Genomic DNA, 25,124 nt, shown 5'->3' with positions numbered 1-25,124 from the left:
AATAAATTAAAAAATATATATATTGCTCTGCATGGAAGGGGAAGAAGTTTCTTTAGATAAAACTGAAAAGCACCGTCACTGTTAGGGTTTTCATCAAGATGAGTAAAACCAGGACAGAAGCTCAGCAGCACACACTAGAAGCCCCATACACTGCTGGTGGGACTGTAAAATGAGGCAGGTGCTTTGGAAACTAGTCTGGCAGTTCCTCAGGATGTTAAACTTGAGTCACCACATGAGCCAGCAATTCTAATCCTAGGTACATACCCAAGAGAACTGAGAACACATGGCCACACAAAAACCTGTACACAAATATTCAGAGCAGCACAATTCACAACAGCCCAAAAGTAGCCCATTCAGTTGTCCATCAATGAATAAAGGAAAACGGGGTATAGCCATACAATGGAATATTATTCAGCCTTGAAAAGAAATGCTGCCACAAACAACATCGTGGATGAACCACGAAGATATTATACTAAGTGAAATAAGCAAGTCACAAAAGGACAAATACTGTGTGATTTCACTCATATGAGGTAGCTAAAGTAGTCAGATGCAGAAACACAGAGGAACCGGGGGAGGGAGGAATGAGGAGGTAGTGTGTAAAGGGTACTGGGTTCCAACTGGTTCCATGAATCGGTGGCTGTGATGGCTGCAAAGTCATGTGAACGCACTTAGTGCCACTAAACTGTACACTTAGAAATGGTACATTTTATGTTGTGTATATTTTAACACAATAAAAAAAATTAAAAAGAATGAAGCACTGATTTACGCTACAACATGGATGGACTTTATGCTAAGAAGCCAGACACAAATGGCCAATATTGCATGATTCCGTATAAACGAAAAGTCCAGAATAGGCCAAATCCATAGGGACATAAAGATGAATGGTTGCCAGGGGGTGGGGGGAGGGTTGTGACTGCTAATGGGTACAGGACTTCTTTCTGGGTGACGGAAATGTTCTGAAATTAAACAGTGGTAATGGAAGTGTAACTCTGTGAATGTACTAAAAACCAGTGAATTATACAACTTATAAGGGAGATTTTTCTGGTATGTGAATTTTAACTATTATTTTTTTTTAAGTTCAGCAGCACAAAAAAGAAATGAGCAGTCCGACGGCTCTGGAGCACCTACTTCGGGGAAAGGTCTGTGGAGGTGGTCCCATTTCAGAAGCTTCAGGTACGCATAATTCTGGACAGCAACAGGATCTGGCCCGGGACCGTCCCCAGAGCCAGAGGCCTCTCCCACAGCCGGTAGGGCATTTCTATACTTCTGATTCATAAGGTCATCTGTGGCTTCTTCCAGCCATTGGGTGACAAAGTCCAGGGAATCTGTGAAAAGCAAGGCTTCGAACATTACTGGAACGCTCTGGACGGATGCTTCCCAGAATTACTTTAGGGAAGATCATCCTGGAACTGTGGTAAAGTATAAAGTACGGACTTTGGAATCAAATAGACCTCGGTTCACATCACAAGATTGCCAGTTACCAGCTGAGTGTACTTAGATACGTCATAGTCTGTTTGACTATCCAGATTCTTAATACAAAGAAATGTCCACCACCACCTCACAGGCTGCTGTGAGGACTAACCACGACAGTGGATATAAATGCCACCTCGGATGTTCAACACACCTCCGCTCTCTTCTCTCCCACCCTGGCCACTCCTGCATGATACATGGCTGGAAGCTCTGATAACTCCAGCTCAGTGAGATGCAAAAATTCTTGCCCAGAGACAGATGGGGTGAGACACTGACTAGAGTTTCCCAGTGTAAAGTGTCCTCCACAGCGAAGATGAGGCTTGTCCTTGTCTAGATCTTAGTCTTGTATCAATCTGGTTTACTTTCAGCCTTGCGGGGGTGGGGTGGGGGGGTGAGTTCTGTCACGTATTTGACGCATACTGTGCAGTGTCTGGAGCACTGCGGGGTGGGGGGGGGAACCTCAGTTGTCTTTCATCCGCCAGCACGCTTCCCCTACTTTTCTAAGCTGAATAATGCACCAGGGACTCTGAGGGACACAAGAGAGAGAAGATGAGGTTTTTGTCCACAGTGTATGAGCAAACACCCCTCTGACAGGACCTGGAATAGGTTGCAGCCTTGCCAGTGGAGGCCACCTTAAAACAAAATGGGCAGCCGAGGGCATGGCTGGAGTCCACTCTTCGCTGCTGCAACAGGACACTCCTCTGGTTCTGCCCACATGCTGATCACGCCGAGCTCTTGGTTCCGAGCTTCGCTCTCCCTTTCGCCTCTGCAGACAGCATTCTGTAGGCGACCAGCTCTGGAAAACCTCGGCTTTCATGCTGTGAGTGATAAGCACTAGACTCGGACCAGCTCAGTGCCTGGGCCCCGGCTGTCCGCACCTGGCCCTCATACAAAGGCTCTTCAGCCTGTAAACTGCAACCCTGGTTTCTCCTGAGGGGCAGTAAAATACCAGTTGAGAAAGGGAGCTGTGTGGTCATCAATTCTGATCAAAAATCTCTCAAAATCTGGGGACTTCCCTGGCAGTCCAGTGGTTAAGACTCTGAGCTCCCAATGCAAGTGGCATAGGTTCGATTCCTGGTCAGGGAACTAAGATCCCGCATGCCGCCTGGCACAGCCAAAATAAAACCTCATAGGCTTACTGTGAGGTCACCTATGGCAACACAGGTACACCCTTGACACAAGCCTAGTACACAGTAAACACTAACCAATCTTCTAGTACTGCTCCTTCAACTCTGCCCTTTCTTGACTCCTCCTGGCCCTCAGGACCAGTTCCAACTTCTCTGCCTGGGGCTGGATGAGCAACGGCTGACCTGAACCTGGTCAGGCAACACAGTCTATCCAGAGACTGCCATTTTCATCCTGTGACCCGCAAACTTAGAGGCTAAACGGAACTCGTAATAAATTGGAACTGAAGACTGCAGTTCACTTAGAACATCAGCTGCCAGTGCAGAGACCAAAAAAACACCCTAGAAATGAAACATAGTTTGGATTCTAATTTATCTGTTTCCTGCAGTCATCTGAGGTTCATAAAAATGACTTTTTCTGGGTACGAAGCCAGGAGATTTATGCATATAGAAGAGAAGCAAAGTGAAATTTCTTGACGTACCTCATAGAGGAGAAAAGTAAGCTAAATAGTCCTAAGAAGTTTGTCATGTTTTTAAAACCAAGGCCAAGTATACAATTCACCTCAAACTGGTGTTTTCATAAAAACCCATTTAATTTAGGACTTCTTTGTTTTTTTAAATTTCTGTTCTCCTCTCCTACTTATAGTTCTCTTGCTTGTCAACTAAGTTTTCAGGGCCTAACATCTTGTGCTTTTCTGTCTTCATATCAGACTACTCCTGAAACAGGAGGGAAGGGGGCAGGGCACAACCCTTGAAAGAATGACATAGCCCGAGGACGTGACATAAACTTATTAGAACCAAATGGGTCCAAGATGGCGGACAAGTCAACCTTCACTAGACCTGGAACCTCAGTATAGGCTCACTGTAACACATCAGCAAGCTAAATGACACACCCACAGACGCCATGACAGTTCCCAGGCCCACCATAAGAATCAAAAAGTAGGCGGTGGCCCAATTCCTGGAAATCACCGCCCCTTCCTGAAATAGCTGGAATACTCCTCCCACTCATTAGCCTATAAATTACCCACCCTTATAAAAACTGACAACCCCACACCCTGGTGCCTTTCTCACCTTCTGGGATGGCCCACACTCTGTCTGTGGAGTGTTTCTCTCTAAATAAATCCACTTCTTACCTATCACTTTGTCTCTCACTGAATTCTTTCTGCGATGAGATATCACGAACCTGAGCTTCATTAAGTCCTGAAACCAAGTGTGCGATCTCAGTTGGAAGGCCATGGGTTTTGGCTGGGTTTGAGTCCCAGCATGTGGGTTCAAGTCCCAATCTGAGGTGCACAGTTTCACCCTCATACTAAATTCTCATTTTGTTTTGAAAATATCATTATGCGGCAAGCTACGGCCACTAAAATGAAAAAACAGACAACGAACAGGCACCACAAAACATTAAACATACTTGGCTGCTTCTCCAAAAACTCTTGAAACTGCTTCCTTTCATATTCAACTGACTGCTGCATGAGATGTGGCCTAATGCTACTGACAGCAAAGTTTGCCATGTCCACTTTCATTAGGTCCAACACGGAAAAAATTGCCCTGAAAGAGATAAAAGGATTTATCACTAGACACTTGTAAAGTAAACACTGCTGTAAAAAAAAATGAAGTGAGCTGATTTGAGACAGTTTTTTCATCTCAGAAAGGGTGGCAAGAAAAGTTGGAGAAGCCATGAGAAGGCAGATTAAAAAAAACAAATTTAGAAGAAAGGACTGCAAATTTTTAAGCTGCTCCCTGTCCCCACCCTTGCCCCTAGGCAAACGTCACTTCCCCCACTGTCTGTCAGACCCAGAGCTCATTCTTTGGCTCTGGGTCAGCCCTCTTGGCCACAGAGGAAGGACGGCCCCAGACCCGAGGTTAAGAGCAGAGAGTTCACCACCTGGTCTCCGTGCTCACACAGGTTAATATGTTCACGGCAGGTTTTATGCTCTAGCTCTCATGGCATAATTGCTAGTTCACACTCTGAATGTAACCGATGGGCAGACCTGACGCAACGCCAAGGATGCCTTCCATACCATGCCTGTCACATACCAGCAGCACTCTTACCAGAGGTCAGGAGCTGCTAATTGACTTACTTGCAGAAGGTGGATAAGAACCCAAGGTGCAGGTTTAGGTGTGGTCCTACACAGAGGTAAGAACAGGATCAAATATCCTCCCAGTCCCCTGATGCCCTTTGGGACTGACTGAACATCGTATGACAGAATAAACTCACCCGCACATAAGGTGACATGTATGGGAAAGGATACACAGTCTGAGGAACAACTCAGGGCCCCTCACCCTGCCACTCTGTCCGTCTCCCAAATGCGTGGGGCAGCCTACTCTCTGGAAGGTGTTCTGCCTCTCCTTTGAGCATTCCCAACAGTCCCCTAAATCCACCTACAGGAAACCAGAGACTATTGGAGACTGCCAAGTGGCAGACCACTGACTGGAAGTAACTCACAATCATGTTTTATGCTCAGAGTGTTTTTAAAAGCCAGGATTTCTAGCTTCTCTTGAAAACTCAAAAGATCTGGCAACCCGGGCCCAAACTCCATCACGACTACAATCGGCTGGCACTAAGTGGCCACTGTGGCCTCCTTCAGATAGGGTGTATACTCCCAGGTTACCAGTTTCCCCAGTCCCTTCTCTTTCCAGTAGGAATCTGAGTTAGGCTGAGTTTGCTACCAGCTATTTCCCCAGAGGACTCTCTTCCAAGGAATTCCCCATTTAACTTAGCTGATTGTGAGCTCTTACCGATGACATTATTTCTAATGTCTAGCACCGTGCCTAGCACATAAGAGGCGCTCAGTAAGAGCTTGTTGAATGAATGAGCAAATCAGTAACTATATTTAGGCAGTCTTTTCAACATGCTCTCTCTAAACCCTGAGGGAACCTGACAGTGAAGGGCATTTTTCTATGTAATGAATATTGACAGTGTAATGATATCAAGAAGGCTAGAGATTAAACTTTTTTCACTTATAAAACTTTTGGAAAGCAACTTGGTAACATGCAACGAGTCTTAAAACTGTTCACATCCTCTGACACAGTAATCCCATTTTAAGAACCTATCTTTAAGAAATAACCTAAAATAAAGAAAAAAGTTTTGTGCAGAAATGTTCACTGCAGGGTTAAATACTAAATAACTGTACATAATCTAATTGTCCATCTTAACAGAGAAACAGTTAATCATATCTATGTGAATGAATATTTTGCAGCCACTGAAAATGCTTATGGAGAGTTTAAAAACGTAACGTAATGTAAGTTGGTTATAAAGGGCAATGCAAGAGATCCTTGTGGTGTTGGAACTGTTCAGTATCTTGAGTGTGATGGTGGATATTCGAACTTAGGTGATAAAATTGTATAAAAGTTACTATACATAAACATATACATGTGTATACAGGAAATCTAAATGAGATCAGTGGACTGTATCAGTGTCAACACCCTGGTTCTGATACTTTTGCGATGTCACCACTGGGAGAAGTTGGATAAAGTGTACTGTATTATTTCTTACAACTCCATGTAAATATATAATTATCTCAATGATACTTTCAATGAAAAAATAAGTGAAATAATTAGGGTGTAATGTTAACAAAAAAAAGTCAGGCTTGCAGTGCCCACCGGGAGGTCTTCTTTGGTTCAGCTTAACAGTCAGACTCACAAGACGACAATAAGCCACAGGTTTGGCACCATCTATTCACACAGCTTGCCAACAGGGTGGCACCAAGGACTCCTCTTCAAGAAGAGTTACAATATCAGTCATAGACAGCTCAGAAATGTGGGAGCGCCCTGACTTAAAAGCTCATAATAACTCCACGGCATGCCTTCTAGGGTCTCTATGGGGGGCATGCCCAGTTATAAAAGTTTCCCCACTCAAGGAAGTATCAAGTATGATGTGCCATCGAGTATTTATAGTTCATTATCATTTCTTTCTGTCTAGATGCAATTTACCAGTTAGAGGTCATTTTCCCCATAAGCAATATTACCTAGTAGTATTTTGATACATAACACCTTCATCTGTTTACAGGAAAACAGTAAAGCAGTTAACCAAAAGTCAAATTCTCAGGCAGCATCATGTCAATCCTTTGCCAATATTAGCATATAAATTATATAAATTTGATCACAATTGTATACATTTAAAAATAAACATTCAAAAGACTAAAGGAAGTTAACATGGACTAAACATTAGTTAATAGGATTATATTAATGTTAAATTTCTTGAATGTCCTGGTTGTATTTTGATTATGTGGGAGAATATCCACATTCTTAGGAAGTAGTTGCTGAAATAGTTAAGGGTGAAATGTCATAATATTTGACATTAACCATCAGAAGGTTCAGGGGAAAAAATATACATACATATGTACATACTCAATGTGCACATACTCAGTGTACATATAAAAAGATAAAGCAAACTGACTAAATGTTAACAACTGGTGGATCTATGTAAGGGTTATATGAGTGTTGATTATACTGTTTTTGCAACTTTTCTGTAGGTTTGTAATTTTTCAAAATAAAATGATGAGGCAAAAAAACAAAAAAATTTATATATCAACATGACAATAGTGATTGTGCCTTTGTGTGGTAAAATTAAGGGTGAATTTTTTCCTTCTTTCTCCTTTTCTATAGTTTACAAAATGTTTGCTTTTTAAAAAATATTTCATGCCTTTTTGTTTCATTGGATTTATATTGATTTTAGTAAAAAACAGATATGAATTTTAACATTTTTAAAACATATGCTAATTATCAGTCTTGACCTTGACCGGCCTTCAACCAGTTAAAGAGTATACAGACTATAACCTCACCCAGAGTCTCAAGTTCACTGTCTTTTTCCCCTTCCTTCCTTCCTTTCAGCCTTCCCTTTCTCTTCCCTCCCTTCATTCCATCCCTCCCTCCTTTTCTTATTATAATCATTATTTTTAAAAAATACAGAACGCTTCACGAACTTGCCAGTTATCCTTGCACAGGGGCCACGCTAATCTCTGCATGGTTACAATTTTAGTATATGTGCTGCCGAAGTGAGCACAGCAAAATATTTGCTTTTTAATTTTTTAATGTATGAATACCTACACTTGAGGAAGTCTAACTGTGAAAATAGGCTCTGTATTTTAGGTGCCCTGAAGGTGATTAATTAACACAGTGCCCATACCTGAAAAGGGGCACTATTTCCTTAATGTCCTTTAGTTTCTTCACTTCCTCATCTCGAACAGGTGCGCACAGTGTCCCCATCATGCCAATAATGAATTCTGCCAGCTTGGAAATGTCCAGGGCCCCATTCTCTGCCTCCTGCTTTATCAGATCCAGATCCAAGACTTCTGTTATCTGGTTTCTCAGTCTAGTGTGACCAGGCAGCAAGAAAGATAAGAGTGTCTACAAGAGAGCACAGCCAAGTTTAATCAAAGCTTCCTAGTCAGAAGCCATTTTTGATTATATGTAAAGGAATTTACAATTATTCCAATAAGGGTTTACCAACTGTTATTGTAATGGTGCACAAATTTTAACCTCTTATTCAACAAATCGACAGAAAAACATGTTTACACATCATTTAGTCTAGCTATTTAAGCTTCCATTTAAGCCTAGGTATCAATCAACTGGACGCAGGAAGAAAAAACTGTTAGAAGTGAAAAAAAAAAAAAAAACCCACATTAATTAGTGTGTGCCTGTGAGCTAACGACAGAGGCAATTTCCACAGACACATTACTTCTTTGGAAAACTGTTGCTAAAGGTATTGCAAAAACAGTTCTACCTTTCACTTAATGCCTTCTCTATCCCAAAGACTGAATTGCTTTTTTGGTCATTATTTATTGAAGGTGTTCATATCTATTAAAATTTTTATAAATTATCTATATTTTATAAAATAACTTGTTTTCTTTAAGTAATTCTGTTTTCAAAAATATGAACCTTCTTTTCATTTAGAAGAGTAATGCCCTCAGGTTATCACAGCTTCTTTGAAAATTTTTATAAAGGCCAGTAAGCCAAAAATACCCTAAATCCACATTTCAGCAAGCAATTTAGAATCCTGATCCTTCAATTTCTTTAAAGCCTTCTGGCACAGTAACACAGAGAGGTTGAATAAATACTCCTAACATACGAGGAAAGCACCACGACTTGCTCTTTGCCTCACCTCTTTGATCTCACCAACAAGCCTGATGGCCCGGTCATAAGTTGGGGGGTCTTCACTTAACTGGACACTCAAGCAATCCCAAAAAGCTTTATGTACAATATCCTTTACTTTCTTCTCCAAGCTGGAGGCAAATGGAAAAAAAAGCAAAAGCAAATAAAATATTATTGCCTCAAATTACTTTCAAAAGCCCAAATTCTATAGGTTTAGGGTAAGAAAATTTTTTTAATTATTTGGATGAAGGAAAGATTTCCCAGATATACCTAAACCAATCACATACTTATTTTTAGTTAGTGATTTATTTCAATAAGTACCTCATTGGAAAGAATAACTTTCAACTAATTTGACAGGTGACATTAGTCCAAATAACAGCCCATAACAGTGCCATATGATAAAAAGAATACTGGAAAGTTCAGATCTGTTAATTTAAGTTCCCCGATACCAGCAAGTTTCCTAAGATATTTACGATTAAGTAGTTTAAGACTTTAAACTTTAAGCTTTTTTCCTAAAATTATCCTATTCCCATGTGACATATTGGACAACTGTTTAATTAGGTACCAAACTACTGATATAACAACTTATATACAGCATTTCAGGAAAACCAGTCTTTATGTCATGAGAGCAAAACAAGTAATTAATTCTTCATGATTAATGTGAAAAAGTACTATCCTTGCAGAACATATAAGAAATGTTTGTAAAGTCATATTCAGAAGCCTCAGGTGGGAGACACTATAGCTTGCTGACCCAGCAGCCATCGCTCCTCCTTTGTCAACAGAATCCCGATTTTTTTCATGGTACTTTCACAATTATCATGGGCAATGCTTCTTCCTTCTTGTGACAATCCACCTTTAAAAGGTGTGCCTTACAGTCAACAGAATTTTAGATTCAATATGATATGTGCCAGGCACGAGGTAGGGATAGAGAATAAAGCATAGTCCTTGTCTCTAAGGAGTTTACAATCTGGTGAAGAATGCAAGTAAACCAACAACTACAGTAAAATGTGATCGTTACAAAGAAGAAATGAAGGAGACAGTGCAATGAACACACAAGAGGAGGCAGCTAAATCCTATGGAGTGGGAAGAAGCTGACACGCAAGACTTCCACAGGTTTCCAGATCTTTTATTACATTGTCAAGGATCAGTGGTCCTGAGATCTACTATCAAACTCTAGTAATTCCCAGGATAAGGAATATATTTTAGCAACATAGGAAAGGAAAAATATATTAGAATATATTGACATCAAGTGAAGAAGACATTTCCAGAACTGGGAAATGGCTTTGTTCTACCAAACAAGATAACTCAGTAACCACCTTACCTGTCTTCTGGTAATTCAACTGGTTTAATCCGAAAGTCTCCATTTATGACAATTTCATGGGCTATGGTCATGTTAGTTACTCCTTTTGCTGTCTCTAGAAGTTCTTCTACTGTCACGAATCGAGGAGCACTGGCTATAACAAAAATCCAGTGTAAGAGGTCTGTTCCTCTAGATTAGGATTTCTATTAAATTAAGGAGAAGGTAGTGGTTCTGGTACCAGCTAATTTCAGTTATCCCTTTACTTATGAAAATATTCTGGCAATTTCAAATAGAATTTTACCTATTTCATATTCTTTTTTTTCTTTTAACCTATAGAATCCTAAAAGCACAGATCATTTACAATACTCAAAATATCTTTTTTTTTTTTTTTTGCCAAAACTGGTCAATGGAAAATGATTACAGTAAACTAAGACTTTGAAAAACTTTTTAAAGTTACTGATTATCACTTTTTAAAGTTACTGATTATCACTTTCCCAGAAAGCTGAGAGTTTATTTTCTAATCCCTATGCCTCCTGTCTACCCTAAATGGAAAAAAGACACCAGATTTAGGATCTTCTCTTTTGTTCCCATCAGCAGTTTACATTTTGCTCCATCGTTAACACTGTGCCTTGAATGAGTCTCCCAAATTAAAATAGCCTTGAGCCAGGTGCTGTTTAAACAGTGCTAAAACCACTACCCTGTACAGGATACTAGGACAATATAAGAATTCTGAAGTTGACAAATGAACAAATTAGAGTGTGTGACACAAGAATTTGTAGAATGCAGGCCCACTGAATCAAAAACCTCAGAGTCATCTCTGACTTCTCTCTTTCCACTGCTCTGTTATCCAGGTCCTGCAGATTTTACTTCTGTGTCAACTGTGGCAATAGCCTCATAACTGGTCTCTGTTCTTCGCTTTCTTTTGATAAAGTTTGAGATTTATCTTCCATAAAAAAAGTTCTCACAAATCTCCCCAGGTGTTCTAAGCCAAGGAACAAAGGGTAATTCCTACTATTAAAAAGTCTGTGATTAAATACTTGCATTTTTGGTTTATCAGTTATATCTCAATAAAGCGGGGTTATTTTGTTTGCTTTTTTAAAAAGTCCATGATTACAGGTCTTTAGCTTATATCAGAATCACAGGGAAGGCTTATGAAGACAGATTGCTGGGCCCCCTCTCAGGGTTCTGATTTAGCCTGTCTAGGTGGGGCTGGAGAACTGCATCTCTCATAAGACTCCAGCTGATACTGATGGTTTCAGAAACCACACTTTGAAAAGCACTGGCCTAGAAGATGATTATATTAATTTTCTGTAATGGTGATAAGATCTGGGCTTAAAATGAGATAAAAATGCCACTGGTTTACACAGGGTTTAAAACTTATAAAGATCTCCCTAGGTTAGTGAAAAGTTATTTTCCCTCTTCTTTTACTTTTTTCTTTTGCTCACCAGAAAAAGGAATCAAATCTAAGAGCTGGTCATATTCTGTCTGGTAAAAATCTTTATTTACTCACATAAGGGGAAGTTGAGAAAACTCACAAAATTTTTTTCAGCATTTCCAGAGAATATTAATAAAAATAATAAAGAATATTGGCTTTGTGGATATTGGTAAAATGCAATAAATATCTAAAATCAAGGCCCAACAGATCTTTTCAATTCTCAGTATTATTTAGATGTCAATTTCTACCAAATTGATCTACTGATAAAATGCAATCCCAATCAAAATCCCAGCAAAGTTTTTGTTGAAATTGCCAGCCTGATTCTAAAATTTGTATGGAAATGCACAGGACCTAGAAAAGCCAAAACTATTTTGAAAAAGAAGAATAAAGTTGGAGGACTTATACTAGGTGATTTCAAGACTTCCTATAATGCTGATAATCAAGACAGTGTGTGTCTGGCATGAGGACAGACATATAGACGAATTGAACAGAGAAGAGGATCCAAAAATAGACTGATGCACACACATACATATGTATATTTGTGGTCAATAAGGCAAGATTAGCTTTTTTATCAAATAGTGCTGGAACAATTAGAAATCTACAAGTAATAGAATGACCCTCAGCCCTTACCTCACATGATAAATAAAAACTAACTCAAAATGAACTGCAGACTTAAATATAAAAGCTAAAACTATAAGACTTCTAAGAGAAAACACAGACAAAAATCTTTGTGATCTTGGATTAGGCAAAATTTCTTAGATAGGATACAAAAAGCTTAAAGTGTAAGAGAAAAAACTGATAAATTAAACTTTACCAAAAGTCAAAACTTTTGCTCTGTGGAAGACTCTATTAAGAAAATGAGGGACTTCCCTGGTGGTCCAGCAGGTTCAAGACTCTGTTCCCAATGCAGGGGGCCCGGGTTCGATCCCTGGTTGGGGAACTAGATCTCGCATGTATGCCACAACTAAGAAGTCCACATGCCACAACTAAAAAACAAAAAGATCCCGCATGCTGCAGTCACTTTGGAAAACAGTCTCTCAGTTTCTCATCAAATAAAACATACATACACTTACCACATGACCCAGCAACCCCATTCCTAGGTCTTTACCCAAGAAAACTGAAAACATATGGCCATGTAAAGACTTGTACTCAAATGTTCATAGCAGCTATCTTCATAACATTCAAAACCTGGAACTAATCCAAATGTCAGTAACAGCAGAATGGATAAACAACTGTAGTATAATTATACCATGTAATAGTACTCAGCAATAAAAAAGGAACTACTGACACATGCAAAACCATGGATGAATCCTAAAAGCATTATCCCTAGTGAAAGAGTCAGATACAAAAGACTGTATAGTAGGGACTTCCCTGGTGGCTCAGTGGTTAAGAATCCGCCTGCCAATGCAGGGAACACGGGTTTGAGCCCTGGTCCAGGAAGATCCCACATGCCATGGAGCAACTAAGTCCGTGCACCACAGCTACTGAGCCTGCGCTCTAAAGCCCACGAGCCACAACTACTGAAGCCCACGTGCCACAACTACTGAAGCCTGCGTGCCTAAAGCCCATGCTCCGCAACAAGAGAAACCACCGCAACGAGAAGCCCGCGCACCGTAATGAAGAGTAGCCCCCGCTCGCTGCAACTAGAGAAAGCCCGTGAGCAGCAACAAAGACCCAACGCAGCCAAAAATAAATAAATAAATATTTTTAAAAACTGTTGCTAAATTGTTACAGCATTTTGTGCACTGACGCTCTGTTACAGAAACTGAAAACCTCATTAAGTTAAACATGCCCTTTGGGAGCCTGGCAAACAGATTCCAAAATAAAATGAAGGTCTAATTCAGAATGGCTTACTCTCACCTTTCTTCACTAAGGGGTCTGGGACCGGAAAAGTCTACACACTCTAAAGAGATGCTTCCAGTCACACAAGTGGATGGACATTTATTGAGGGCAGGTGGCAAATGTCACCCAAAGAGCTACTGCGGACTGAGTATAGTGAAGCAAGGGTAAAGCTTATCCACTGAACATATTACACTGTGTGGAAATGGTTTGTTACAGTATCTTCCTCACTAGATTGCAAGCTCTAGGAGGACGGAGAGCATGTGTGCCTGGTTCACTGCTGGACTCCCGCTACACAGTGTGCACTCAATCAACACTGACTGATTAACTAAATATAGGGACACAATAATTCAGTCTGGTCTTGCACTTTAGAAAGGTAAGAACTCGGTGTGACCCGTTTATCTAATGAATCTCATAAGGACCTGATTTAATAAACTAAAATGCTAAATGGGAAATATTAACTGGAATAACAATTGATGTTTTTCATCTGAATATGGCAACTTTTACTGATCAACTAGGTGATTAAATGCTAGAGCAAAAGTGCACTGTGAGCAGAGAATTAAAGTATATTAAAGGGACTTCCCTGGTGGCACAGTGGTTAAGAATCGCCTGCCAATGCAGGGGACAGGGGTTCAAGCCCTGGCCGGGGAAGATCCCACATGCTGTGGAGCAACTGGGCCTGTGCATCACAGCTACTAAGCCTGCTCTCTAGAGCCTGCAAGTCACAACTACTGAAGCCCGCGCACCTAGATCCCGTGCTCCGCAACGAGAGGCCACCACAATGAGAAGCCCACGCACCGCAACGAAGAGTAGCCCCCACTCGCCGCAACTAGAGAAAGCCCACGCACAGCAACAAAGAGCCAATGCAGCCAAAAATTAATTAATCAATTAATTAATTATTTTTTAAAAGTATAAAAAACTCAAAAAAAAAAAAAGATACAGGGGCTTCCCTGGTGGCACAGTGGTTGAGAGTCCGCCTGCCGACGCAGGGGACATGGGTTCGTGCCCTGGTCCGGGAAGATCCCACATGCCGCAGAGCGGCTGGGCCCGTGAGCCATGGCCACTGAGCCTGCGCGTCTCCGCAATGGGAGAGGCCACAACAGTGAGAGGCCCGCGTACCGCAAAAAAAAAAAAAAAAAAAAAAAAAAAAAAAAAAAGATACAAATGAATCTGTATACAAAACAGAAACAGACTCAGAGACACAGAAAAACAAACTTATGGTTACCAAAAGGGAAAGGGAGAGGGGTAGGGATAAATTAGGAGTATGGAATTAACAGATACAAACTACTATACATAAAATAGATAAGGAACAAGGATTTACCGTATAGCACAGAGAAATATATTCAATATCTTGTAATAACATATAAAGGAAAATAATCTGAAAATATATACACATAACTGAATCACTTTGCTATACACCTGAAACTAACACAATATTGTAAATCAACTATACTTCAATTTTTAAAAATCACCATTAGAATAAAAGGGTAATATTGGTGCAGGCAAGATCACTGGTAAAGGCTAAAATCAGTGAGTTGAAGTTTAAGCAGAAACAGGATGTCTGCATAGTCCCAAAGTATTGTAAGCAGATAGGGTAGGTGGTCTCCAGAGAAAAAGAACCAGGCATGACTCTCTTGACATAAGATGCCATCTTTGACCTAAGCCACTCTGTGAGGTAAGCGTGACCACAGTGCTTGCCCTTGAACAGATCTCAGTAATTTAGTAAGATATGAATAACAATGTGATACATATCTTTGAGTTCTGCAGGAACTAAGGCCCCCACACAGGTGGAGGATGGTAACTGCATGCTGAGACCCCAGACTGGTCAGAACCGGAGGAATGATGATGTTGACCTTTTTCTACATTCTGTATCAGTTACTAAAAGTTCTGAACCCAAATTCCATTACATGCAGGGGAAGTGGGGTGAAGGTTTTTTCCCCACACCACTAAGCAATTCTCTGACACCAGACGGGTGTCGTACAATTCAACTCAATTCTGACACTATCTACCTGGAGACAGCATCTGATTCCACAGGTTAAGAGCTCAGTCCTACAAGACTGCGCCCCCTGGCCCCCACCCCCCACTTCAGACAACAGCCCCAAGTCCAGATTGTCACTTTTTTTTTTCTCCCCTAACTGGATACCTTTTATTTATTTTTATTGCCTGGCTGGGATCTCCAGTTCAGTTTTAATTAGAAGTAGTAAGAGTAGTAGTAAGTAGTAAGAGTAAATATCCTTGTCTTGTTCTCAAACTTACAGGGAGAAACATTCATTCTTACAGTATGATGTTAACTGTAAGAGTCTGTAAATGTCCTTTTATATTTTGTGGATGTTCTCTTCTTTATTTGCTGAGAGTTTTTACCATAAACTGATGTTACATGTTATCAAAATAAGTCTATTTGTTTTAAACAAACACATTATTTTGCTTCCTATGAACCAGGCACCGTTCTAAAATGCTTTACAAATAGTATCTCATTTAATCCTCTAACAATCCTAGTAACATGAACTAGTTTTGAACTAATAGTGAATTACTATTGTCCCCATTCAGATAAAGAAATAGGCATAGAGAGGTTAAGTAACTTGCCCGAAATGACATGGCTAGTAAGTAGCAAGTCACCTCTGCTTCTGACAGACTGGCTATGGACGGGAAGTTCCAACAACCTCTCCTTGCATTCAATTAATTCGCTGGAGCAGCTCATGGAAGTCACAGAAATATTTTACATACTAGATTACTAGTTTATTATAAAAGGATGTAACTCAGAAACAGCCAGATGGAAGAGGTGCATAGGGCAAGGTATAGGGAAGCAGTGTGCCACTCTCCCAGCACCTCCATGTCTTCACCAACCCAGAAGCTCCCTGAACCCCATCCTTCTGGGTTTTTATGCAGGCTTCATTACATAGGCAAACTTGATTAAATAATTGGCCATTGGCAACTGATACAACCTCCAGCTCCACCCTCCTCCCCAGAGGTGGGGGTGGGAGGGTGGGACTGAAAGTTCCAACCCTCTAATCACACGGTTGAGTCCCCTGGCAAACAAGCTGCCATCCTTCGGTTAGGTTACCTAGGTGCTTTCCAAGTCAGCATAACAGACATCTTTCTAGCTCTCATCACTTAGGAAATTCCAATAGTTTAGTAGCTCTGTGCCAGAAACAGGATGAAAACCAAACATTTCCTATAATAAATCACAGTATCACAGTTACCAATAGCAGTTCTACCCTTAAAACATTACTCTGGGGCTTCCCTGGTGGTGCAGTGTTTGAGAGTCCGCCTGCTGATGCAGGGAATGCGGGTTCGTGCCCCGGTCTGGGAAGATCCGGACATGCCGTGGAGCGGCTGGGCCCGTGAGCCATGGCCGCTGAGCCTGCGCGTCCGGAGCCTGTGCTCCGCAACGGGAGAGGCCACAACAGTGAGAGGCCCGCGTACCGCAAAAAAAAAAAAAAAAAAAAGAAAACCACATTACTCTGTATTATAATTTGCAAGGCTAAAGGCTATCTTTTTGCTTTTAATTTGTAGAATCCCAGATGTGATTTTAGAGTTACTTATAAATTCAGTTTGGGAGAAATGTCTGCAAACAGCTAATTTCATATTTTATAAATTCTTATTTATGCTCTATGCAGGCAGTGATGTCTCCTGACCTGGTCCCCAGACTATGGGGTCTTAGTTTTACCACTGGAGTCCACAGCCCTATACCTACCTATTACTACAAGGAGAAAGAGCAAGAAAGCCAGAAACAATATTTTAGGTCATTGATTTTAAACCTCATTTTGATATGCATCTCTATGAGAATTTTATGAAAGCTTCCATGACCTTCTTCCTAGAAAAATGCACATACACACACATGTTGATACACTTTTTTGACTGTTCCTAGGTTTCCCAACTCTTGATCATGGGTCCCAGGATAAGTTGCCTTAAGGACATAACCACATACAATTTCAGATAGTCTAGTGTTAGCCTGACATTAATTTGGAATCATGCCATCAAACTGACAGGATGCCAAAGACAAGGACATTAATCAAAGAACAACTGAAGATCTAAACCAAAGGTACTTCTTTATCAGAAACTGCAAGTGATAAAACTACCATATTGGCCATAGACAGCCACATTACAGCTATCAGTCCTCGGTATCTTTAAATGCAACAGATGGGGGAATTCCCTGGCGGTCCAGTGGTTAGGACTCTGCGCTTTCACTGCCCAGGGTGTGGGTTCAATCCCTGGTCGGGGAACTAACATCCCACAAGCCACGTGATGTGGCCAAAAAAAAATTCTTTTTTTATAATAGGTAAATAAATGCAACAGATGACATGTTAGTAGCAGTAGTATTAACAACTAATGTTTACTGAGCATTGATTATGTGCCAAGCACTGTTCTAAGGGCTTTACATGAATTCATTTAAACTTTTCAATGACCCTAAGAGATAACGTGTATTTTCCTCATTTTAAAAACGAGAAAACAGATGGTTTCTAACTATACATTTTGGAGACAAGGCCTAACACATGCATGATAAGCTGTTATTAATAGCATGTTTCCTTCCCTGAACACAATTTGACCTAGCAGTATATTTATCAAAATCTATGTGATTATAAACCACAACAAAATGGGGTCCACCAATGTTTGCTATAAGAATACTCTGTTGACTAATAAATTACCTGGGAGGTGCTTTTATCATTTTAAAAGAAACACACCTTAAACCCCAAAATGTTTGTACTTCTTCCAAATATGAAGGATTACTGATCATCTATACTTTAAAGAGATAACATCAACACTAACATTCTTAGACTATGACACCCCCTCTTAAAACTTTCATTTTTGCACTCACTTCAAAAACCTTGAGTGTTCTTAATAAAAGACATGAGTTGGAGCAACTGCTGGGAATGCATGCGGAAACTGCCACCCTTTCATCTACGAAACCTGCTCCCTGCCAGGGATCTGAAATGACTTCACCACACCAGTTAGAAAAGTGAATCCCCTCAGCCTTGTGGGAACTAAGCCCCCAGGCAGTGAAGTTAGGGTGTGGTGAACTCACTCACAGTCAAAAACTTTTTTTTTCAACGTACACAAGCACAGTCCTGGCTGGGACCTGCCTTGGGCTTTTCAAACACTCTTTTAATTAAAGCTGCAATTTGCACTCCACCTTCCTATTTCTCAGAGCATTTCAGACAAACTGGAATGTCACTGAGGCTGGAAGAAAACAGGAATATTCTGGACATTATCCTAAAATTGTAATTTGTCATGCAATTGAAAACCCGAAAGCGACTAGGCTGTCAGTTGCTAATGCTAAAATGCTAATTATTGGCAATGTTATATTATTAGAACCTAGTTCAAGGCCACATGTACAAGGAAACATAATAAAAATATCATCTGAAAACAATGAAGATATTGCTTCTAACCAAAGTCAAATGTGCTTACAGTGAGGTCTTTGCACTCTTGGGGTGCTAGGAGAGCCCGACTTTATTTTCCGTAAAGCTTCATCAGAACCTTCCACAGCATCTTCAAGGCCTTGCTCAGAATCATTTGATTTTGATTTTCCTTCTTCGTTTATATTGGACTTGTCAAGGTTTTCAGACATTCTCAATTAAGTTCATTCACTCTCCTAGGGGGAAAAAGAAAATGAACCAAAATGTTCTTGCTCTGACACTAACTAGCAGTGTCACTCTGGGCAAATGATTTAACTTCTTTGGCTTTCAGATTTCTCATCTGTAAAAGTCAATGGGCTTGCTAAAATCTTATCCAGCTATAATATTCTACTTCAATGATTAAACAGATCACCTGTAAAATGACACTTGTAACTACCAAATTTATGGACCTGTACTTCAGAGAGTAACAAGTTCGAACGCTTCTGTCCCCATCTGAGTACCATGTCATGAGAACACAGGACCTTAAACTGTTGGGAGGTAACGCTATAAACTGCCTGCTTCTATTTTAATCAAAGAGTGATTCAATTCTTAAATTCTTTACTTTCAGTCCTGAGAAGTGATAGGAAAACTCTGGAAATAATGCTTTTCATCGGGCTTCGAAGTAAACATTCACTAGGCTGAGGAGTTGGTTCCCTGATCCTCTTATGTGTAAAGACACCTGGGTTTGACAAACAGAAGGCAGAATCTCATGGAGCATTTAAGAAAAATGTGTGGGGCAAATTATTTTTATTAACTCCTTGCCAGTCAGCAGGAAAAGATGGTGAGTAAAGTAGGAAGTTGCAGACAACCATAATGTATGTGGTTGGGAGGGATTTTAATTGTCTTAGTTGCTGATTAGAAGAGGAGTAACACTTAACACGCCGGTTTGGGCCCGGTTAATAAAGGCCTGGAATAGTAACCTCTGAATTACCATAAATGGTTTTTGTCAAGTTTTTTTTTTTTCCCTAGAGTTCTCTATTCTTAATGTGTTTCTAAGTAAGGGCAAAGAAAGACACAACATTTTCTGCATTTATAATACTGAAAATATTAGCATTTGTACTATCAGCACTTGGAGATCACAAAACATTTTCATAAGCACTAATCAGACTTTATTACACACCTGGATGCTAATCCAGGGATCAAAAGAAATGTTGACTATTTTCAGGAGGTTTGGCAGACTCTCTTCTGTACATTAGAAGAGAAGAATCACTTGATATAATTATCTGAACATCAGATACCCCCATTAAATAGAATGAAGTTATTGGAATTGACATTTTCAGGCCTGTATTATTAATATGAAGGTTGCTTTAATGTAGTTCCCTTTTACCTTCCAGCAACCCACTCCAGACACCCATCTCCTCTGTCCTAAATCCTATCTGGCTCTGGAAATGCTCCAAGACCCAAAAGATAACATTACCAGCATATTCTATGAGAAAGGACCAACAAAAACACTTCTAATTTTATTCTCTTCACATGCTGGGAATTAGCTCAGAAGGATGAAGTAACGCATTCTGTGCAATAAGGAGGAAAATCAGGATTTCCAGGTCTTTAGTACTAAGTTTAGTAAACTAACCCATCCTTGTAAAATTCGGCTCAAAGCCTACCTCCTCCCAGGTCACTTCCCAACCTCACCAATGTTTGCACCTTTCTCTGAACTCCTGTAGGGATGGTTATTAGACATCTGGCATTCATCATTGCCTTAAATCCAATTCAAAATATCCTGCTTTAAATAGGAATACAACGATGAAAAGGCATGGTCTAGAGACGGAGAGAGACATTCTTACAAGGAAATATAGCGAAACTTAAGCGTTAATGGCATTATGAAATCACTAGGGGAATAGAGCAGAGGGAGAAACTAATTCTGCCCGGAAGGAGGTTGAGATAATCTTACCAGAAAATGACATTTGAGCTTGTCTTTTTGAAAAGAGTAGGATTTCACCCAATTAAAAACCATCTGGAGGGCCTCCCTGGTGGCGCAGTGGTTGAGAGTCCGCCTGCTGATGCAGGGGATACGGGTTCGTGCCCCGGTCTGGGAGGATCCCATATGCCGCGGAGCGGCTGGGCCCGTGAGCCATGGCCGCTGGGCCTGCGCGTCCGGAGCCTGTGCTCCGCAACGGGAGAGGCCACAACAGTGAGAGGCCCACATACCGCAAAAAGAAAAAAAAAAAAAAAAAAAAAAAAAAACCATCTGGAGAGAATTCCCTGGAGGTCCAGTGGTTAGGACTCAGCACTTCCACTGCTGGGGAGACGGGTTCGATCCCCGGTCGGGGAACTAAGATCTGGCAAGCCAGGCTGTGCGGCCAAAGAAAAAAAAACCAAAAAACTATCTGGAGGTGAAAAGGGGGGCCTTTCACACAAAGGGCAGCATTTCACTCAAAGGGCACAAGCGAAAGCAGAAGAAAATAAGTAGACGAACAAGCAGCAGGTGATGAAGAAGGAGAGATGGGTTGGGGTCAGATGGTAAAATTACAAGTTCTTATTTTTTAAAAAACTCTTCACCCAGATTTTTAACTTCTTAAGAGCCAGACCAACCACATTCCCCACGTATGCTCCACACATATAAGTATATCCTCCAAACAGATACCCACTAAGTATTTGTTGATAGCTGTGTCATCTCTTTAATGTCAGTTTATACGGGACGCATGGGCGTTGGTCTCAGACATAGCTGGGTTCCAATTCTGCCTCTTTACTAGCTGTATTAACTTCAATTTCCTCAACTGTAAAATGCAGCTACCTACCTCTTTGGTTTGGGGGACGTGTAAACGACAGAGCGTACATAACGACAGCTGGTGCACAACAGGCTTCTCACAAATGGTAACTATAATTAGAGGACTACAGGATGCAGCGAGGAACCATTTAACTGCGTACAGCGTGCTCACTCACTCAACAAGCCCCAACTCCTGCTAAGCCTAAAAAGGGAACCGAGGGGTAGAAGACCCTCGCACTTGCCGTGAAGACCGTCTATCTGAGCCGCAAGCCGAGCCCAAGCTGCTCACAAGAGACTCCCCAGGAGAAAGGGTCTTTCAGCAAAAGAAAAGAGCTCTGTCCAGCGCCGGCGAGAATCACCTCCCTTAGCACTCAGCGCCACTCACGCCCAGCGTCCGGATGCCGTTGTAAACAACTGTTTGGGCCGGCGAGGGAGTGACCGGGCCGGGAGCAAGCAAAGGAAGCGAGGCGCGCCTGGAGGACGGCCTCGAGGGGTGGGACAAAGGCCGCGCTAAGACTCAACCCTCCCGCCGTCTCTGCCTCTTCCTCGCCTCCACCGGACATCACCGGGAACTGACCGACGGAAAAAGGCGAAGAAATGCCTGTAATCTCGACCTTGTTCCTCCCGTGCAGGCCCCGCAGGGCTGCCAGCCTTCGTTTCCCTCACCTGCAGCGGAGTCGACGTCCTCCCTCCTGCCGCTCGGCTGGGAATCTGGCGGGGGCCGGCGCCGCGGCGGAGGCGGGGAGGATGCGCGTCGGGCAGGGCGGTTCAGCCTCTGCCCCTCAGAGGCCGCACCCCTCACTGCGCTGCGAGCGGTCCTCCTCGCCCGGCTCGGGTGGGTAGCGGCCAGCGCCGCCGCTCCTCAGCGTCGGACAGCGGGAGACAGCTCTTAGCCCGGAGGCGCCGGTCCCACGCTGGGCGACGCCATGTTTCCGTACGGAAAGGCGGGAGGCGCGGCCGGATGCCGGCGGAGAGGGCCCAGTGGGCAGTGACTCGGAGCCGGGAGGCACCCCCACGCCACAGAGGGCGGCGCCATGTTTCCGTACGGAAAGGCGGGAGGCGGGAGAGGGGTCGCGGAGCCAGTCAAGTAACGGAAAAGGGTTGGCAGTTTAGCTGCAAAGCCTTCCCCGCCCTGGTTTTCAAATTTAAATATTACATCACGTTTTGTAGCAGCGTATAGTTCGTTCCCCTCCCCTCATTTTGGCTGTTAGAAAAAAGGCATGCCCACCACCTTGATAGCCAAGTCTCATTTTGATGGCACAGATTCGGTTTGGTTTGGGTCATCCCTTTTATCTAAGTGGCTGCTACACTTTGTCGACAGGAAGAGCGAGACTTTAGCCCTGAAAAGATGGAAGGCAAGGGGGCAAACACGTCCCATGAGGGTTCAGCTCGATTTAGACAGTTGAGAAACACAGTGAGCACTCAGCATTTTATGTGCCGTCTGTGTTCTAGAAAGGAAACATCCCATGTTAAGACAAGCTTGTTCTGGAGCCTCCTTTCCTTTTGTCCCAGGTACCCGGGCCGTGGCTATCGCGGCGCTGGATAACTAGAAAACCATGCTTTTCTCAGCCTGTAGTAGTAAGATAGTAAGCTAAACGAATAGAAATAGTTTGGGGGCCTAATCTTAAAAAGTAAAACCCTCGTGACTCTTAACTGTTCGTTAGTAAAATGCTTTAAGACTGAGCATCAAACATATATGCCTTAAAATGAAGGTAACAATCAAGTCTCCTACCTGCAGCCTATAAAACCTGCTAAATTTAAGTAACTAGAACAAAACAAGATGGAGTGGAATTAGTGCTTTCAAACACTACATCTAGGGCTTCCCTGATTGCGCAGTGGTTAAGAATCCGCCTGCCAGTGCAGGGGACACGGGTTCAAGGCCTAGTCGGGGAAAATCTCACATGCGGGGGAGCAACTAAGCCCGCGCGCCACAACTACTGACCCTACGCTCTAGAGCCCGGGAGCCACAACTTCTGAAGCTTGCGCGTCTAGAGCCCGTGCTCCGAAGCAAGAGAAGCCACCGCAACGAGAAGCCCGTGCAACCGCAATGTAAAGTAGTCCCCCTCCAAGGGGCAAAGAAACAAAGACCCAATGCAGCCAAAAATAAATAATAAATTAATAAATTTATTTTTAAAAAACGCTACATCTAAATTGATCACACGTGGAAAGTTACTCCTAAAGTATTGAAGACTGATGGCAATACAGCAACCTCAAACCATTCACTAACTAGCACATGAAAGTAAGAATTTTTCCCTTAAACACATACAGTTCTCAGCTGAGGATTCACTTTAGAGGGGGGAAAACGTTAAGACACTCAGTTAACTGGAACTAAGATTTAGGCAGAAAACATTCAGTTCTAACTTCTGAGTCCAGACGAATATACCATAGTCTCTAGATGAGTGGTTCTCAACCCTGACTCCACCTCAGAATCTCCTGGGGAGCAGTGGTTCTAAAGCCATCATCTGAAGCTCAGGTGGGTGGGGTGAGTGGTGATGCCAGGCAAGAATTTTTAAGCTTCCCAGGTGATTCTAATAGGCAGCCAGGCTAAAACCACCTTCCTAGAGAGATCTACCCCCACCTCCACGCCCCCAGTGAGAGTTCCCCTACCTTCCTTGAAGGATGAGTATAAACAATTTTCACATGTGGAGAAGATGCTGCAGCACCACCAAAACCACGGATTTGAATTGGATGGCTCACTTGTAATCTTTTGATATATTTTGAATTGTTTCCTTTAAATATTAAAAACACTGACACATGTTCCAGTTTGCTTTTTGGCTACAAGAACTGAAAATTCAAATTACCTCAAGGTAAAGGGATTTCACTGACTGGCTACCTAGGGTTTGGAAGAAGGAAGCTGGCTGCTGCTCTAGATTATTACTACTCTATCATCTCCCCAGGACACACAGGATCTCTTTCATCACATCTCTACTCCTTGCTGCAGTTGGCTTCACTTCTCTCTACACTACAGACTAGCTTCTTTATTTTTTAGTCGTTCCTCCTTCAAAATTTAGATCTTTCTATACAGAATTTGATTGGCCAAGCTGATTTTTGTGTACAGTGTCATTAGCCTCCAGCTAGGCTGTCCTTGGATCAGTGCTTAGCCCTGGGCTACTCAACTAGAGTGGTGGGGAAGCTCTTAGTCACCTAGGCATCAGGTGTTTAAGTGGGGATGGCTTTCCAAGAGGACATCATGGTTTAGTGAATGAGGGCAAGCAGCAAATGACGATTGACAGTTCTAGTGATACAAGAGGGTTGTCCAAGGCATTCAGGGTAGCACCAGACCTGTAGTTTAAAACTTTGACGATGCTTGTCATAAACATGACCAATTTTTCTTAAAATTTTGTGCTGATGAAGTTTGAGGTAAACTGTGGTTTTGCTAGATTTTCCGTGAAATTAACATTCTATTAGAAGGCCACTTCTTCTAGGACCATGAATATAACTAGGCAGTTCTGCCTTCCCCTGAAGGAGAGGTGTTAGTTTTGTTGCCAAATAATCATGTTATTCCATGAAGTGCAAAATAAAGGTTGCAAATCAGGTAGTACACACAGTTGCTGTCAACTATGGTCTCACCACACTTTCAGTAGTTTGTTTCTAAAAACTTCCTCACCCCTGAATTATGAAGTATCTTCTCTTTCACTTCATTGTAGAGAGCTGCCTTCCTTTCTTGCCTATGCAACAAAGCAAAATACACACCACAAAAAACCCACCTGACATATTTATTCCCTGCTTTATTAGAATTGGTATTTTATATTATAGATATGTC

General features: G+C 41.9%; 1 protein-coding gene across 5 annotated transcripts in view; it reads right to left on the bottom strand.

The window, feature by feature from the left end:
* The window catches only part of TCP11L1 (t-complex 11 like 1), a 32,113-nt gene extending 9,826 nt beyond the window's left edge, over positions 1 to 22,287 (bottom strand). Inside the window, exons 1-7 of one of the 5 annotated variants that reach the window (XM_081241343.1) lie at positions 22,028 to 22,287; positions 18,668 to 18,851; positions 10,009 to 10,141; positions 8,698 to 8,818; positions 7,723 to 7,943; positions 4,006 to 4,142; positions 1,129 to 1,325 (exon numbers count right to left, since the gene is read on the bottom strand). In XM_081241343.1, the coding sequence (XP_081097469.1) occupies positions 1,129 to 1,325; positions 4,006 to 4,142; positions 7,723 to 7,943; positions 8,698 to 8,818; positions 10,009 to 10,141; positions 18,668 to 18,827 (969 nt within the window). In that variant the 5' untranslated portion in view covers positions 18,828 to 18,851; positions 22,028 to 22,287. Of the gene's footprint in view, positions 1 to 1,128; positions 1,326 to 4,005; positions 4,143 to 7,722; positions 7,944 to 8,697; positions 8,819 to 10,008; positions 10,142 to 12,236; positions 12,409 to 18,667; positions 18,852 to 20,545; positions 20,595 to 21,603; positions 21,761 to 22,027 lie in introns of those variants that run through there. The other 4 variants (XM_081241344.1, XM_081241345.1, XM_081241346.1 and 1 more) reach the window with 4 other exon arrangements.
* Positions 22,288 to 25,124: the final 2,837 nt, after the last annotated feature.

The sequence above is a fragment of the Mesoplodon bidens genome (assembly GCF_964165515.1).
Source record: "Mesoplodon bidens genome assembly, chromosome: 7".
Taxonomy (NCBI): Eukaryota; Metazoa; Chordata; class Mammalia; order Artiodactyla; family Ziphiidae; genus Mesoplodon; species Mesoplodon bidens.
Note: the sequence above shows the minus strand (reverse complement) of the source record. Positions and strands in the feature narration are given on the sequence as shown.